At 40.7% G+C, this 18,885-nt stretch overlaps 2 protein-coding genes across 2 annotated transcripts in view; both read left to right on the top strand.

The window, feature by feature from the left end:
- The window catches only part of me1 (malic enzyme 1, NADP(+)-dependent, cytosolic), a 108,557-nt gene extending 102,155 nt beyond the window's left edge, over positions 1–6,402 (top strand). The window contains exons 10-14 of the mRNA XM_080426612.1: positions 329–434; positions 557–699; positions 1,382–1,555; positions 4,820–4,918; positions 5,371–6,402. Of these exons, the coding sequence (XP_080282738.1) occupies positions 329–434; positions 557–699; positions 1,382–1,555; positions 4,820–4,918; positions 5,371–5,538 (690 nt within the window). The 3' untranslated portion in view covers positions 5,539–6,402. The remainder of the gene's footprint in view (positions 1–328; positions 435–556; positions 700–1,381; positions 1,556–4,819; positions 4,919–5,370) is intronic.
- A 2,111-nt stretch (positions 6,403–8,513) lies between these two features.
- mchr2 (melanin concentrating hormone receptor 2) lies at positions 8,514–18,868 on the top strand (the record flags this gene model as incomplete). Its single annotated transcript, XM_080425941.1, has 5 exons — positions 8,514–8,713; positions 9,712–9,921; positions 14,126–14,320; positions 16,621–16,740; positions 18,069–18,868. The coding sequence occupies 5 exons, from the start codon at positions 8,514–8,516 to the stop codon at positions 18,379–18,381; spliced, it is 1,038 nt and encodes a 345-aa protein (XP_080282067.1). The 3' UTR covers positions 18,382–18,868.
- Between the last annotated feature and the right edge of the window lie 17 nt (positions 18,869–18,885).

The following is an 18,885-nucleotide window of genomic DNA, read 5'->3' on the forward strand; positions in this document are numbered from 1 at the left end:
AAAACATCCTTTTCTGTAAACATCACTATCTCTATCTCTATCCCTCTTAACTCTTCCACTTAACCATTCACTCACTCACTCACTCACTCGCTCGCCTCGCATCACTCACTCACTCACTCACTCACTCACTCACTCACTCACTCACTCACTCACTCACTCACTCACTCACTCACTTCTCCGTCTTCATCCACTCATTCAATTTCCTCCACTCTTGCCTCCCTCAAACTCCCCTTACTCCTCTTTCTCCCCTCCCTTCCTCCCCTTCTCATTTCACCTCCTTTTCGCTCTTCCTTTCTTCCGCTTACATCTCCTCCCCCTGCTCTTTTAGGGACGAGACCACCTGACTCACGAGAAGCTGAAATTTGCGCAAGAGCATCCGCAGATGAGGAGGCTGGAAGACGTTGTGCGGGAACTCAAACCCACAGCCATCATTGGTGAAAACAAACATTTTTGTTCTCAGAAAGCTCATTTCAGGCTATTTCCGTATGCTTTTAGACCGACGTGTTCGTCGGTGGAGGCACCCTTGAACTGAAAGTATATTGGTTCTATATTGCAGGCGTGGCGGCCATCGCTGGAGCCTTCACAGAGGAGATAATCAGGGACATGGCCTCCTTTAACAAGAAGCCAATCATCTTTGCCCTCAGCAACCCAACAAGCAAAGCTGAATGCACAGCAGAACAGTGTTATACGATCACAGAGGTACTCGCTCTGAACAGCTTTCTGTTCCTTTGTCTTGGCTGCATTGACATGTGCTCTCAGTCAGTCAGATGTTTTATCTGTGAGTTTTATTTAAATACAATTAAGAACAGTGTATAATAGCTCGTTCACTTTTAGCGTAAATAAATTCAACTGTAGTGTAATATGTGTTCATAACAGTGGGACAGTTTCCCCCGGTGGCATTCATTATTGTATGGATGACCAGAATACTGATTAATAGCACTATCAGTTACTTACAAAATGTAATATAAAACTTTAAGGTGTGGCCTAAAAGTAAAATGGCTATAACTTCATGAAGGTTTGCTGAGATAGTAACCACTTACCCTATATATATATAACGTGTTTTGAGCTTGTACATCTGTTTGCGTATTATGACATGCCCAGAATAGGGTAGCCAGAGTTCACGCGTTAAAGGGTCATTGATATGCATGTGGGAAAAAGCAGTACAACCAAACTCCTTGTGGCTGTAATTGGTATTAAGAAGCTATTTTAGCAGCCTAAATAAATCTAATAAAAGTCTAAATAGCAAGTGCTAGACATTTCTGAGATTTTCTGAACGTAATGTGTTACAAGCACTTTGTTTTCTCATTAAAGCAACATTATTACATAATGTATTATTAATGTAGCGTGTCCCCCATCCCCATGTGACATGTGTGTGCCATAGGGACGGGGCATCTTTGCCAGTGGCAGTCCATTTGACCCCGTGACCCTTCCAGATGGGAGGAAGTTCTACCCTGGTCAGGGGAACAACGCCTACGTGTTCCCAGGCGTGGGCCTCGGGGTCACCGCCTGCTCCGTACGCCACATCAGTGACGAAATCTTCCTCACCACAGCAGAGGTACATGTAGTGTGTTGTAGTGTTGTACTTATTAATGGTAAATTAACTGACAATTAATTGTTTGAATATATTTATCATTGAAAGCTAAAGAAGGGGGAAGCAAAAAATTACTCCAAAATTCAAGGCTTTGTCATCAATAGGTCATACAGTAGTGTGGGAAACAGAGTTGCCAGGCTGGAAACTGTACAAAAAAACCAACTACACTTTAGGAAAATGCAGAATTTATGGTCAAAGGCTTTAACAATGCCAAAATAATAATCATATGACTTTATTATATTCTTATACTATTCTTGATTCTGGTAAATAACTCTTTATTTGGGCTGTGAAATAGGGAACAAAACTCTTGTTCTCACTGCTCTCTTCTGTGAGCCATATTTCACCCTACCTCACTTCCTTTCCCCATCTATCTTATATTTTTATAATTTGTTTCAAGACAGTCAAACTTAGACGCAAGCTCTAAACCCAACGCTATCTCCACTTGGCATTGTGGTGTATCTCTCTCTCTTCCAGAACTCGAAACATGGCTTTCCTCACGAGTCCTCCCCTCAACCAAACCTGTCTTTTTTGCCCTTTGTTTACTTCATTCAGTCTTCTTCTGTCCATCTCACAACGTCACACACTAGTCCCATGAGACCAGTGACTGTTGAGCATCGATTGAAACAAGCCTTTAATCTTCCCTTCTCATGTGTGAACTGTGTGATTTGATTGAATGCGAGGCTCACCTACATCAATCTCTTGCTGTAAGAATTTACCTCCCACTGTGATGTGACCTTACCTACGAGAGACAAATGAATGACGTGGGCCTTGCAGAATCACTTTGAACCCTCAGGTTTAACAAGTGCAATGCTGTTAGCCATGTGGAGTGTAATTCCTTATTAGTCTTTCTTGTGCACCTCTCATGCACGCGCTCGCGCGCACACACACACACACACACACACACACACACACACACACACACACACACAACACACACACACACTCACACACACACACACACACACACACACACACACACACACACACACACACACACACACACACACACACACACACACACTATGTGGGCCACTTTGTCATCTTTCACTAATCCTGCATGATGAAGCTGAGCCTCAGTTTATTTTCTAATTCAGTTTTAGCAGTTCAGTCAGACAACTCATGGATTGAATAAATATATTTATTGAGCATAAATATATAGAGCATAAATGCTCATTTCATTCATTCACTGTAAGCATGAATTATAATAAATGACTTGCCAACTAGATTTTACAGGGAATGGAATGAAATAGACCCCCATAAGAGAATAATAGAAACAGAGCCCCACAGGTGGATGCTGGGGTGGTGGTGGGAGCACAAAAAAACTTCATAGAGCAGAGCACAACGCAGCAGCAAGAAGAATGAGCTGTGAGCAGGGTGGTTTAAATACATTGTTTAGAAATAAACAAGGTGTCGCGCCACGACACATTGTGAGCTTGTAGATCGGCATATTGTGCTTTTTTTATTTGAGAAAGTATGAAATAGGACTCACTGTAAATGGTCAGATTTTGCATTAGTAAATAAAAATAAATGTTTAATAAAGAGTGATCAAAGTGATAACACGTGTTATAGATTCAGATTTTGCAAAGATATGAATAGTGGCGTGCCTTGGGATTCATCATCATCATAGGTCATACTAACTACATCATAAAGAGAGGCTAGGTTACTGAACAGTTAAGGCGGTTACACACCGGCGAATATACGCAAAATTCGGACTCGTTCCGAATAATTAAAAGACGCTTTTTTCGCTCCGCGAAACTGATGTGGAAGCTTGCATTGACTTTATAAGGTTTTTAAAAAAAACGTATTATTTGCATGAAAAAAATCGCCCCGGTGTGTAAGGACCTTTAGACATAAGACTTATGCATAACACTGCTTCTCAGGGAAGTGGGTACCCGCCACCGAAACAGACCACAGTACTTTTTGTCTCATGGGCTCTTGTTGAAGACGGTGATTAGTCCCCTAGCTCTTACTAGGCATGCCGCATAGCACCCACTCATTTGACATAATCAATTTGACATGCATTACTCCCCAACAAGAACACTTAACGTGTAAAGGAACGGACTGTGTATTGAACACAGTACAGGGCAGAAGAAAGGCACGACAGACACAATGCATGAAAATCGTTATTGCGATTAGACGAGAAGACCAAGTGGTTTTTAAAGTCAAGGCTTTCAAGGCACAAAGCAGTACATAATGTACAGTAAAGCCGAACCAAGACCAGAACAAACACTGCAGAGGAAAGGCATGACATGTACAGCCATAGGCGATTTTAGCCTTTGTCAGGAGAGGGGGGCAAAAAAAACAGTTGCGTATTAAAGGAACTGAGTCTAGCATAGGCTACAGATAATGGCAGTTATATCTGTAAATAGCCGGTGGGCTGGGCTCACAGATCAACAAATTGTCAACATACACACTATACTGTCACCAGTATGGCTAATACAGTGCAAATATATCATCCTATAAAGATAATATGAACACTGAATAAAAACGGTACTCCATCTGCAAAGTAGCCTACTTAAGCCAATAAAACAATTAAACTAGCAAACAGTTGCAAAGTAAGCAAAACAAACATCGTAACTAATAATGTAACATTCCATGTAAGTGTCACAGCTTGCTTACATGTTATATCCTTCACACACATGTCAGGGTGACAGATAGACAGTCCTTATTATTGTAGTTTGATCGATTTTCAGAGGAAAGAACTATGCTCATTAACTCCTGCAGAGCAGAGCAGAGATCAGAGAGAGAGAGCTCCACCCATGACGTCACTTTATTAACGTCTTGTTATAAGTACCTGGCAGGCTTTCATCTCATACACAATCTATATACAATGCCTAATGCCACTTTATATGCAAATGGGAAATCCGTATGGGAACTCAATAAATAGCTAGATGAATAAATACTCCACTGAGTAGAGCAATGGTGTTCTGAAGCATGAAATGGGAATTCTACTTTCAGAGTGGTTTAGGGTGAATATCTGGTAATTAGGCTGTTCAACTTCTTCAGAAGGGAAGGAAATGGAAGAATATGTATAGGTAATTTGTTATCACCCTGCGTGAGCCACTAGTTGTTTTTTGGGTCTCTTTTTATAGTGGACTGCCTCAGTGATTGGCCAATCAGAAGTTACCCAATCAAGTCCATGCACACACATGATTGTGTGACTGTGCCTGCCTGGTATTATGTACTGTATACTGTATGTCCTGAGCTTTGGGTTTGTTGTGTCACCAGACCATTGCTGACTTGGTGACGGAGAAGGACCTGGCAGAGGGAAGATTGTACCCTCCTCTCAACTCCATCAGGGATGTGTCTTTAAAACTGGCTGTCAAGGTGAGATCCTCACCAGATATAATTGGATAGCAGATGTACCGTTCTGCCAGTGCTTTGTGTGTCTTTCCCACAGAAATGGGTGACAAGAAAAAAACGATTAAAGAGGGTTAATCGAATAGATTTTTGTACATCCCGAATAATAAGAAAATAAAAAAGGGCAGAATGAATCTTTTGCCTTGGCTTAGATCACACAAAACGCCTTCGCCTAGGCTAGCCAACCTTCCTCACATAAATCACATTTAATGGAACATTAAAACCAAGGCAAAGGATTCATTTTGAGTGCAACCCTTTTTGTATTAATGAATGATCAAAAGTTTAGGACGGGGTTGGAGCAGGGGTTGGTTTTAAAACTTTAGCTACTTTACTAAAACCCTGCACTCACTCAACTTGCTAAGCAGAATGTTTATACCTACAAAAAAAAACTCATTTGTAAAACTGTGTTTTGCTTGTAGATCGTCGAGTACGCCTACAAACACAACATGGCGACGCTTCAACCGGAGCCGGCTGACAAGGAGGCGTTTGTCCGCTCCCTCATCTACAGCACAGACTATGATGAGTTTTCAGTGGACGCCTATCTTTGGCCGGCGGACACCATGACCATCCAGACTTGCAAACTGTAGGTCAAAGTGGACAGAGAGACAGACGCCCAGGGAGGCCACCAGAAAAAGAGAGAACAGGGCAACTACTGAAGTGCAATATCATCACCCGCAGCGATGGCAATGTTTTTAAGAGGCCACGTGTAGAATTTTCTCATCAATATGTTGCTGTGAAATTAGATGAGGTGACACGTTTTGATGTTATACAGCAAAAAAGAATTGACTAGTGTTACACAGTAAAATCTAAATCGTAAAATAAAATGGTGCATTTATATAGCGCTTTACAATGTGCGATACATTCACGGACACATTCACACACAGACAGTGGAGTAAACAAACCATACAAGGCACCAACCTGCTCATCGGACGCAATTAGGGGTTCAGTGTCTTGCTTAAGGACACTTCGACAGTAACCATGGGGTGCCTGGGTTCTAACTGGGAACCTTACGATTCCCAAGCGGCCCACTCTACCTCCTGAGCCACTGCCGTCCCCTAGAGTGTTGATTTAACTCTTAAAGTGTACAAATCTACCCAGATAAAAGGTTTAACAGTTAAATGAACACTCCAGATTCTACTGTGTAACATCTTTGATCTGTTTAATGCTTTCAATTTGGCCTTTTCAGGAGTTCCTACAACCATCCCTCGTAATAGAGAATTGAGTGGTAAGCTACACATAAAGTGTAAAATAAAAGAGTAGCTTATCGTAGCTATAAAATGTAGCACTGCAATATCGTTGTACGCACAATTTTACATTGATATATTTAGAGAAAATTCACTGGTTACCTTTTAATTGTTCTGTAAAAGGGAGTTATCGTTATGATTGTGTCAGCTAAAATCCAAAATCAAACACTGTCAAAATAAAAAGTTTTGATTGATGTTTACATTGTGTTTTCTTAGTCGCCTACATGTGTTTGTTCATCCTGAATTATTAGCACTAAACTTGTGTACATACTGTAGTAAGGTCATAAAGGTCTGGGAATCAATCTTGAGATCCAATAGACCACATGTTTGCAGAACATAGGTACTGTGATACGAGGGAGCCATAACAGGCCTCTATGATGACTTGGTACACACTACCTTAGTAAATAGCTTCCGTCTCCGTGCACACTTTGGGTGCTATTAAATAGTGACGTATGCAGTGCCAGTGCCATCTAATGTTACTCTCATTACAATGTTGCTATCTTGCCGTTCTTTATCAGCTGTCCGCGCAAAATAGAACATTATGGAAAAATAATGTTCAAGACTCCCTCCCTGTTGCAAGAAACAAGGTTTAACCCTTTGGGGCAAACAGCGCAAAACGTTTTGTACTTTCCAGGGTGTTTGTTAGATATTAATAGTGGCTTGGTTGGTTAAAGGGATGTTTCACTTTCAAACATGTTTTAACGTGTACTCAGGCTTTTGTGAACACCCCAGACAGTTTTTAAGTTGCTTGATTCAGTATTTAGATATTTGATATTCATTTTATCAGACACGCCTTCCTATACAAACTCCATTTTAACCATGTTAGATTCATTGAAAACACCCGTCCTTGGTTCTGGTGACTGATATTGTCCTTCTAATGCGTGACCGTAAAAATATAAAATGAAATAAAATAAAATAATTGAAAAAAGTAATTGAAAAAACACGGCCCCCTCACGCATTAGAAGGACAATATAACCAAGGACGGGTGTTTCCGATTAATCTAACATGGATAAAATGTGAGTTTGAAGTTACAATGGGTTTGTATAGGAAGGGGCGTGTCTGATCAAATTAATATCAAATCTCTAAATACTGAATCAAGAAACTTAAAAACTTCCTGGGTGCACACAAAAGCCCAAGTAGACGTTAAAAAGACCCCAAACAGGTTTGAAAGTGAAATACGGTGTCCCTTTAAGAGGCAAGTTATGGTGACCTAAAGAGACCCATTATTTAGGATGTGAGTGATATTGACCATGGCCGTGAATGTTGACATGGGTTATTGGCAATAAGTCATGGGAAGGCTCCAGTAGCAGGTAGCAGGTTTATGACTGCAACCAGAGGAAACCTCACTGTATCTTGGAAAGTTGCATAACATGTAATGCAATGTGTATTTGGAGAGCGACAGAGGGACTTATAGCGCTGTTGTCAGTAAAAAGGTTAAATATTTCACCTGAGATGTGCAGCAAACTGCAGAACTTGGTATGAACTCAATAAATATGATGAGGTTGATTGATGTCTGATCATATGTAAATGTATCACTGTGTAGGTGATACATTTACATATGATCAGACATCAATCAACCTCATTTGGCAACCAAATGCACAGATTTATTTGAAGCAGTACTGTGTCGAATATTGGTTTGTTCCATCATACTTCATAGAGATACTGGAATGTTATGTAAAAGAAACACATTGAGATTGTTTCTTTCTCATAGAACATTGCACTCAAAGGGAGGGTACATTCAAAGAGAGATTTATGGTGCTTTGTGCATACATAAGAATTTACAGTACAATGTAAATGTATGTACATTTTACATTGTTTGCTCCCTCATCTGGTGGTAAACAGGTGTGTGTAAAAAAACGGTATTTTAATACCAGATGTCCATTACATCAGATGGTGACATATTTAAAAATCAGTGACTGATACAAATGTGCAAAGTAGTGATGAATTGTTTGCATTTGTAGGAGTTTTAGTTACAGTAGGCCTGTGTGATTAAAAGAGCCTGGAGATGACATAATGTGCCTTTATTTCAATGGAAGTGCAGCCTGTACAGAAGCAGGCAGCTATGTGTGTGTAATGTGTGTGTGTGTGTGTGTGTGTGTGTGTGTGTGTGTGTGTGTGTGTGTGTGTGTGCTGCTTGAGCCACCAGTACGCTTCACTGCTGCAGGTGCAACAGTTTGCACAGGAGTTGATGCAGTCGGATGTTTGTAATGAGGACTGGAGAAGGATGGGTGTTTTAGTGTGTGCCATGATCCATTTAATTGTTTTTTTGTCATCTTAATTAATCACTAAAAGGCTCTGATCTGATTACTCTTGGCAACATGAACGAGACGATAGCATCACCTTCAAACCATTCTTTGTTTCCGAACGTATCCTGGTCCTGGAGTGGTGACAGAAATTCCTCTGATGACTACTTTGATTTTGTTTCTTTCACGGAAACCACCATCCTACCTGCTTTAATTGGATTTCTCTGCTCTACAGGACTTGTTGGGAACATTCTTGTCATAGTGACAATCCTGAGGTAAGCTTTACTGAGTTGAACTGAATTATAAAAGCCCCAAATTATCTGACGCATGAACTTTTGCATATAGACATACATGTTATATCATTTTATTTTGTATTTAATAATTTATTCCATAATGAGGTTTTAAAGTTCAGATTTTTCCATGATTCAGTGGATCATTATGATCACACAGATTTAAGCCCAAGTAAAGATCTCTGGAGTCTGCAATGAAGGCATTGCATTCTTTACATTCTTTACCAATTTTTCAAAGGGTCTGAATTGGTGCTGGGGTGTTAGGGTGAACCATAATGAATTCCACTGAGCTAGGGCTCTGTACTAGGACCCTTGTTTTTCCGTCTACACCATGGCTATTCAACAGGGGGTCTGTGACCCCTAGGGGGTCCTTAGAGTCATTGCAGAGGGGCTAGCAAGTTATTGTTTGATTGTAACGTTTATTTTCTTTTTTTCTTTTTTCAAATATTTAAATATGTCTGAAAATATCCAACAATTGTTTTTTATTAGATGGTAGGGAAGCTGAGAGGGATGAGGAGCATGAGGAGCACTTCTAACTTATTATTATTATTATAATTATGATGATTATTATTAAAATGTTAATGATTAACCCATTAAGACCGGGAAAGCATCTGTGTCATCTTAGATTTTAGTTACATATATATATACTGTAGTACATTGGTTGGCTATTCAAAAATAGCAGATGTATAAGCTCATAGCGTGTCACTTCGTGCCATGCTATGAGCTTGTAGATCTGCTATTTTAGAAAAATCGTGAAATGTTTAACTCAAATCTTTGCTTCTGGGGGTCCCTGGCACAAAATACTTTGTGATGGGGGTCCACGGCCAAATACATCATTTTGGGGGTCCACATGAAAAAGTTTGAGAACCACTAATATAGCAACATATGTTTTTTCTGAAACCAGTCTGACTCTGTAGAATCATTTCTTGAATCGACCTCAGGTCTTAATGGGTTTACGTTAGTGTTTTCTTCATCCCCTCCAGGACAACAAAGAAGACAGTGCCTGATGTGTATGTCTGTAACCTGGCCGTGGCAGATGTGGTCCATGTGACCGTCATGCCCTTCCTGATCCACCAGTGGGCGCGTGGTGGACACTGGGTGTTTGGCAGCACTCTATGTACCATCATTAACTCTCTGGACAACTGTAACCAGGTGGCCTGTGCTTCTGTGATGACAGCCGTCAGTCTGGACAGGTCTGTGCCTTTTCCAGTTCCTACAACACCATCAGTGCTCCCTCTGGTTTTTCCACATGATTAGCAGAAGTTTCAGAAGTTTCAGCACATATTTAATATAGCCTTACTATTTACATGCTACCCCGGAGCATATGGTTACAGTCGCACATAATAATATAATATTGGTCCCCACTCCTTGGGGTGTTTTCTGTCACTGTATATTTGCACATACGTGAAATTTGTACTCTGCATTTTTCCCATCCTATAATCACTAGGAGCAGTGAGTAGCACTCGGGGAGCAATTAGGGGTTAAGAGTCTTGCTCAGGGACATACATCGACACATTGCTGGCCTGGCCTGCATATGCATTTAAACGGTAGTAGCCAATGCATGCCAAGGCGTCGAAAGTGTCAATTACCATTGTTATGTGTAGTTCTTTGACTTGTGTTGGAAAGGTTGGTGCACTGAAAGAAAACTACAAGCAAAAAGCCTGCAAAGTGGGGTCCACCACGTGCTTCTGTCGTATTGGTTGACTCCGCGTCAAAGTTCACCACTCTTGAACTCGTCAACGGCGTCAACACGCCATAGCGGGAAGCTCCTCCCCTTTGCTCCCATAGAATGGAAGTGACATGTAGATTATTTATTTTATCACATTATGCTGCTGTAACGCCTCAATTTCCTTTCAGGGATTAATAAAGTATATCTCATCTCATCTCATCATCTGTTTCTGACCCTATGTGTGTATGACCGTGCCCATAGGCTGTAGCAAAATTATACAAACCTGCAAAATACAAAATACTTTATTTTATTTAATTCATTTGACCTTTAGGTTTAACAGAAAGCACATGGCGTACTGTAGACATGTTTCTCCTGAGAACAAGAAAACAGCAGGAACTCAAAGAATGCCTATAGGTTGAAACGAGTCTGTCGCAAGGACATTCATTGAGTGCTGGCTCAATGAATGGCTCATGATATTGTTAGGCTGTGCACCTTGAGACTTTTATTTAATTCTGCTTTGCAGTGCTTTCTCTCAATAGACATACTTTATTCTTCTCAAAAAGACAAGGATAACATCAAGGATTATTAAAGCACAAAATGAGCATTTTAAACCCTCACTAGCCCTAACCTCAGTAAAACTACGCCTACCCCTAACCTCAAGAAACACTATGCGTAAGAATGCCAAATCTTGATCACCTGAACACGTCGTCGGGGATAGGGATTGAACTAGTGACCTCCGGACTCATAGGCTGCCTCTCTACTCATTGAGCTAGAGATAATATGGCCGCACAGGTAGTGTCTGTTGATATATATATAGTGTCTGTTGATATATATATATATATATATATATATATATAAGTCTTTCCGTCCGTGATGAACCAAGCCTCTGTTTCGCTAACTACTCTAGATCACTAGTTCACAAACCATTTACCAATAGAGAAATTGTATGTGAAAGTAGCCGATCTACAAGCTCACAAAGCGTTGCTATCTGAAAAGTTGTGAGATTGTAGATCGGCTATTTTCACAATGAAATACGTCATACATTGAAAAAACATACTCTCAAATAAGCATTTCATGTTATCTTTAACTATTACACATGCATTAATTCATACAATCATGTTGTGTGCAATGCAATTTAAATGAAGTCTGCTTGAGGTGAGGCTTAAACCGGCGACCTTGAGATTCAGAGGCAGATGCTTTAGCAATCAAGCCATTGGACCAACAGACCTGAGCTTTAGAAAAAGGAGCTCACACAGATGATACAGTTTCACGCAAATTGCTCAAAAATCCTGGGTTTAAGTGTTTTCAAACTAAGGGCGGAGCTTACTGGTCAAAGTGATTGATAGAGCTGTTTTTTCCTTATCACCCACACAAAGTACCAGACACTTTCATAAAGGCGACAAAGAAAATTCAGCCGGAGACAAGCAGCCATGAGTATAATGAAATATTGTATTTTCTATTCAGACAGAGAGAGTATTGGAAGGTTACAGTATCACAGGTGTTAACGCATCATCGGTCGTCGTCTCTCTCAAGTTGAACAGAGAAAGCACTGGATTTTAACAGCGTCCGTTAACATAAACATATGACATCATGGAAGACAGATCAAGCGTCCAGCCGTCGGAGGTGTAATCCTGCCATTGGTGGAGAGTGATGATGCTAGTTGTCGTCAGATGAAGATGATGAAGATGAGGATGGTAGATGATGAAGATGATGATGATGGTGTGACAGTTTATCTTTGGACAAACAGCGTCCAAATGTCTCTCAAACAACATGTTGACCTCGGCTCTGACCGGTCACTGGTCAGTGGTTACTGAAAGAAGGGTTAGCGTAGAAAAGAACACCGAGATGAAGTGTTCTCAAAACATTACATATTGACATAACTTGAGGAGCCAACAGATAGCCACAGAAAGCCTGTAGCCAGCGGCCTGACCTTGCATAAAGAGACAGGAGAATAGAGTACATGACTGAATTTAGGCCAATATGACACCATTTATATTAATTTGACATTTAAAGCAGGTTTAGGACACTAGACAAATTATGATAATTATGATAAACAAGATTAACTCTATCAGTGATACTGTAGATGTGTTCCTCATGAGTCAAGGCACAAGTGTAAGCAAGTTTCATGGCTGTCGGCCAAAAGAGGCATTACTTATGCCTGTTTAAAGTTTGCATGATCAAAAAATTGCAATAGCGCCCCCCTTTGGCCAATTAGAGTAAGATTGGTTTCAGTGATATTTGGAATGACCCTCTACATTTCTGCAAAGTTTCAAACAAATGTGAGTCTGCATGTATGTGTTAGGGGCAGATGAATAATGTTCATAAAACTGCAGTATTCATTGGCTCATAAAAGCTCATAAAAACATTTCGCCGGGATTTTTTGTCGGTATAGGTCCAAAGTTCTGTTCATGTGTAGAAAGTTTCTTGTACATTTATCAAAAATCCCAGGAGGAGATAGATTTGTACTGTTTTTCATATAATTCAAAATGGTGGGAGATCTAAAGGAAAAAAAATCCCAATAAGAAAACGGTGCTGCCCCGTAAAAACACAAAAAAGTGTAGTCATTGGTCTCGACTCTCGGACCAATGAAAGTGTTTTATTAACACTTTAAAGACTGTAAAAACTAAGAACTGTTGACAGCATAAATAAAATTAATTATAATGTGACCATTCTATTACGCAACATTTTCTGAAAGCTGATGAGTTGACCTTTTTCTTCAAAAATAATTTGACTGCAACTCTTTATCGTTAGGGGTATCGGGTATGTGTTCCAGTTTGCTGCTCGTCTACGTCTAAAGTTGCATTTACCCATAGTAGTTTTAAACCTACATGGGCAAGCACAGGATCAGTATCAGAATCAATCTTTATTGTCACATCACAGACCCATCATTGCAGTTAAAAGATGGAGAATAAGAGCATAAAAGGGAAGAGATTGGGGGGGGGGGGGAGACGACGACACATAAATTGCATGATAATATAACTAATCTGCATAATAAATTAAGGGGATGCATCCTATGTAAATAAAGTACATAATAAAATAACATGCATATGCAATGCTGGCTCTAGTGATGTGGGCAGGAACATCACCACTCTTCTGAAAATGGTTAATATAGGTTGTGAACCATGCTTAGCTGGGATTGCTTTTATTTGCAATGCAAATTTAATTGAGTATTGTTCTCAAGGGTATCAGCGGAAATTGATGCATTAGGATGCAGGATAAATTGCTCATCGGTCCATTACTGTACCATTCCCTGCCCAACATAGTGTTTAATGTAATGCTGTAACTCCAAGGAAAACCATTTTGACGGAAAGGATTTGAAGGATAATCAAACCAACAGCTGCGTAGGTATCTATAAATCCCCTCACCTGCTCACTGCAACCACGCCTATACAGCAAAGTGAATTGTCATGAAGCATTATGTTGTATTGATGCTGGAAGTATTTTTCTTTTTCTTCAAAAATGTTTTTCTTTCTTTGAATTCTCTCTCTCTCTCTCTCTCTCTCTCTCTCTCTCTCACTCACTCACTCACTCACTCACTCACTCACTCACTCACTCACTCACTCACTCACTCACTCACTCACTCACTCACTCACTCACTCACTCACTCACTCACTCACTCACTCACTCACTCACTCACTCACTCACACACACACACACACACACACACACACACACACACACACACACACACACACACACACACACACACACACACACACACACACACAGGTATCTGGCAGTGGTACATCCTTTCCGTCTGATGGCTCTTAGAACCAAGTCCAAGACCATTGGGATCAACCTGTTTGTGTGGGTGATCTCCTTTGTCTTGGTCCTACCTTCCTGGATCCACTCCAAAGTCATCCGCTTCCCCGATGGCCTGGAGAGCTGCACCATAGACCTGGTCTCTCCCCGTGCTGTTCTGTGGTAAGGCATGATGAGGCAACTGCATGTGATGCTATGTACTGAAACTTAGAGGAGCCCATGCCATGAGCAACCCAATTTCGTTGGGATGTACTGTAAATTACAGGGTCAATTATTATTATTATAAATAATAAAAAAATGTCATAAGGTAAGGTAAGTTTGCCCTTTGTCCCTCTGATGTACAGTAAGGAGGCTGAGATGCTAGGTGTTGGTTGTTGCAGCAGTGGTTCCTGATATCTGGAGGCAACTGTTCTGGTTATTTTAAAAGTCCCCTTCCAGCTAATTTTACGGTCCAGCGGTTTGCGAGATTAGCCCCGGACGCACGCACGCACGCACGGCTTAGCATCTGTTGACATTTTGTCCAAAATTATACAAACTGTCGATCACGATCTTCTCATTTTTTCACTCTCTTCCCTTCCTTTCCCCTCCTACCGCTCCCAAATTACTTTCCCTTGCAGCTCTAGCCTGGGATCAATAACTTTTTCGGGTGTGTGATCCGGTCGGGAGCGGAAGCAACCCTATGCCTCACCCCCAAATAACTCCGGCCGCGATCAAGGACAATGTAATTTTAGAGCCTACCTAATAAAATCCTTGATGCAGCGTAGTTTAGCTTATTTTTAAAATACAAAATAAATATAAATGTAAGTGTACTTTCCGGAGACTATTTAGACTAGTCTACCTTTGTAATCGATTCAGCATTTAAATTGGGGAACCAAAACAAAGCGGCTCCACAAAACCGGAAGCAGCAAAAACCCGAAGCCGGAAGCTATTCCTTTTCTCTCTTTTTTTTACCGGATCACACGGGCCATTTAATAACGAATACCAGGCTTTCCTCCAAGGTGGAAAGACTGGTGATGGGAGGTTATTGCAGATCATTCCCCTCAGCCAGTCCTGTCTCTTGATTGTCCCTTGTGTGCACCTGTGTCTTGTGAGCTCTGGCCTTTGATGTCTGTTTGTCAGATGGTCTGTTTATGTAGCCTTTTTCTGAAAGCCTGAGATACTAATCAAATGTATTATGCAGTTACTGTTTATTCTGCCTGTGTCGGTTACTGATAACTGCCTGTTTATCCTGTATTCTGTCTGGATTAACACTGGGGTTTCCCCCTGAATACTGCCTACATTCTCCTTTATTTGGGTCCTGCATAAAAAACCCTGTCATGTGTTGCTGAACTCACCTGTAAATGAGTGTTGGCCGAACATAATTCTGCGATTAATATGTCATTCATTTGAATTTGAATTCTCCAGGGACAATTTTTTACTTGACTTTTCAAATCAATCTGTGCTTTAAAATGCATTAAAATGCAATGATAGCGTAACTTTGCCAAACAATAATCATGCAGTTATGTTCAGCATGTTGCAAGTTGATTTTCAGTTGAAAAAGAAACATTGTATGATTGTAGTTGATGAATTTACAACACATGGAACACAGCACAGTGTTCACAATATAACAGATGGAAATTGTGTACTCGAGCGGGACAAGAACAGATTTACACAGACTATCAACACAAAACGTACAACCATGTATCTCAACTCAACATCTTGTGTTTCATAGTGTTTCATTTCATGTATACGTACTAAAATATACTCACATCTTTTTACTGTATCTACATTATGTGCTGCAATATATGGAATACATATAGTTATAGTATGATGTACAGTTCATGTATCATGTTGTACATTTGTAAGTGCTTTCCACATAATTGCACACTGTATATAGCATACACAATATACTATATCTCCTGTTTTTTTGGGCGGTGTAGCCGCCCCTATAAGTGGGGTTGGGACACCTCATTAATCACCCTTCGCTGTACTGTGATTGGCTTATTAGTACACCCCTAGCTGTACTGTGATTGGCTGACTCTATTGGCTGACTCTATTCAGCACTGTGATTGGCTAGCAAGACACATGATGACATTAATTACCTATAAATAGGACTATGCACTTCAAAAAATCCATTTTTTTAAGCGAGCTTCCATCACTGTGATGACCACTGTGATGACCACACCGCCCACTTCACACTGGGTGTGATTTTTTTAATTATCTCTGGGCTTCTCTTACTTCTTTCCTTATGGTATATGGTATGTCCATTCTAACAGATAACACCTGTCATACATGTAGGCTCACCACTCAGAGCCTATATGTGCACTACTCACTATAGCACTAAATAGCACAAGTTAAGCCTGAATGTTTGGATTTCTGTGAAACAATTAAAAATTTATTCTACTGTATATGAGCTCCGTCTGTCCAATAATAACTGCCGCCACCCCCCCCCCCTCTCTCTCTCTCCCTTTCTCTTTGTCCAGGTACACAGTCTATCAAACTATCACATCTTTCTTCCTGCCTCTGCCACTCATCGTTACCTGCTACATCCTCATCCTGTGCTATACTTGGAGAATGTACCTGAGGAACAAGCAGGCACGTCGGTGAGACTATTAGCTCATATCTTTGCTATGGCTATACTAACCTCATGCACTGTAATGAACTAGACCGGCCATGAACCCATTTTATTCTCTCTGCAAATGAGACAGGCTATTCATATTATTTATTTATCCTACTATTAAATTAACAAAACTGCCATCATCCATTTTTCTCCATAGTGGATCGATCGGAAATTGCACATGGCCATTGACCATTGGTATATCCAGGGAGTGAGGAAGCCTATTCTTCACATTTTATTTTTATTATAATATCAAAAAGGCACCTTTTATTTTTTTGTGCTGGGGTCGGGAACATGTAGAATTTGTATTTCATTTCAATTGTGCCAACCTTTGCAAAAAAGGTATTCAAGCCTTGCATAGCAAAAGATAACATTTTCAGTCTGACATTTTTGATTGTGGACAGCTTTATCAGTCACCCTCTCTTCTTCCAGTCCCAAAACACTATTTTAACTGTGCCATCTAAATCCTCTGCAGTTATCCATGCTTAGCATTCCAAAAGATAACATTTTCAGTCCGAGAGCTTTGATTGCGGACTGCTTTTATCAGTCACCTTCTGATCTTAGAGTCTCAAAATACTAGTAGCTCTTATCGACTACAAGAACCAAGTGAACCGTGCTGTGAAACGTATTTCACGTTTTCTGGATTTGTTTCCATACGCTACGGCTCAGTTTCAGATAAGGATGTCAGAAATTAATTTGGGCCCTACTCAGGAGGTGGTATTAACCCTGAGTTCTGGGAACCCAGACCTCAGGTTATGGAAGGGAATTACATGAACGGTCGGCACAACAACCTAGTCGGACCCGGTCGGGACCTAACTCAAATGGCACTGAGTCGGTTGAAGCGGACTTCACAACGTTCGACACGGCGACGCGATGCCTGTCGTGGCTCAAGTCCGCTTCAGACTTTTAACTGTTTTTGTCTAAATTGGCTTAGGAATGCGACAAAAACATCTCCATGAATTCAATGCTTCATGGGGTGTGTAATATATATTTTTAAAAACATTTTGAACTTGTGAAATGGGACATTCTGCACAATGAGTACTTTTACTTTTGGTGATTTAAGTACATTTTCATACCAATACCGTTGCACTTTTACTCAAGTACATTTTGAATTCTGGACTTTTACTTGTAACAGAGTATTTCTGCATTGCAGTATTGATACTTTTACTTAAGTCTTATGATGATCTTTATGTGTTTGTGTTGAGCTCGTCACCGCTCCAAATGCCAAGAGAAGTTCCTTGTATTGAGCCGTCACACTTAGCAAAGACACGCGCTTCTGAGTTCAAAAGAGACAACTCTCAACTCTCTCTCCAGTTACAGCACCAAGCTGCCCCGCGTGCACGCCATCCGCCTCACCAAGATGGTGCTGGTGTTGGTGGCGGTTTTCCTGGTGAGCGTCGGTCCGTACCACGCCCTGCAGCTCGTCAACCTGACCGTCCGTCGGCCCACGTTGGCCTACCACACCTTCTACTACCTGTCTGTCTGCCTCAGCTATGCCGCAAGCAGCATCAACCCCTTCATCTACATCCTGCTGAGCGGTCACTTCCGCCACAGGCTCAGCAGATGCAAGACCTCTGCGGGGGGCGGCTCCTTCCAGGTCCCCACACCACTCACCAGCTTCGGATGATCTGCATACTTCTTCAGCTACAAAGGTTAACTAAGGCTCGTAACGTATAGGACAGGAACAAATGAAATGACACAATCAGTCGTAAAGGCCATTTCTGTAGCTCACCCACTGAATATGTCATTCACTAAAGAATCATTATCAGCTTTTGCTCCAGTGACATCATTGTGTTTTTTGAGTATCTAGAAAGGTGCTCTATAAGTTTGATGTACTGTTATTATTATCATTATCATCATCATCATCAGAACCATTATCCTACCTCTGAGTTGCAAAATGCTGAAGTTATCTGTTTGTAGGGTTAGTGCAATTTTTTAGATGCCTATCTTTAAATTCCTCGTTCTCAGTTAAAAGCATTTGGGTCTCAGAAACCATAAAAGCTACAGTTCCCAAATTGCCAGATAGGTTGGCAATCTCACAGACCATTCAGACATCACATGTCATTGCTGTATAGAAGAAAAAATTATTGATGTATATAGAAACATGGCCTATATGTAACCAAAATCATCA

This window comes from Gymnoscopelus braueri (genome assembly GCF_963280865.1).
Source record: "Gymnoscopelus braueri genome assembly, chromosome: 4".
NCBI lineage: Eukaryota > Metazoa > Chordata > Actinopteri > Myctophiformes > Myctophidae > Gymnoscopelus > Gymnoscopelus braueri.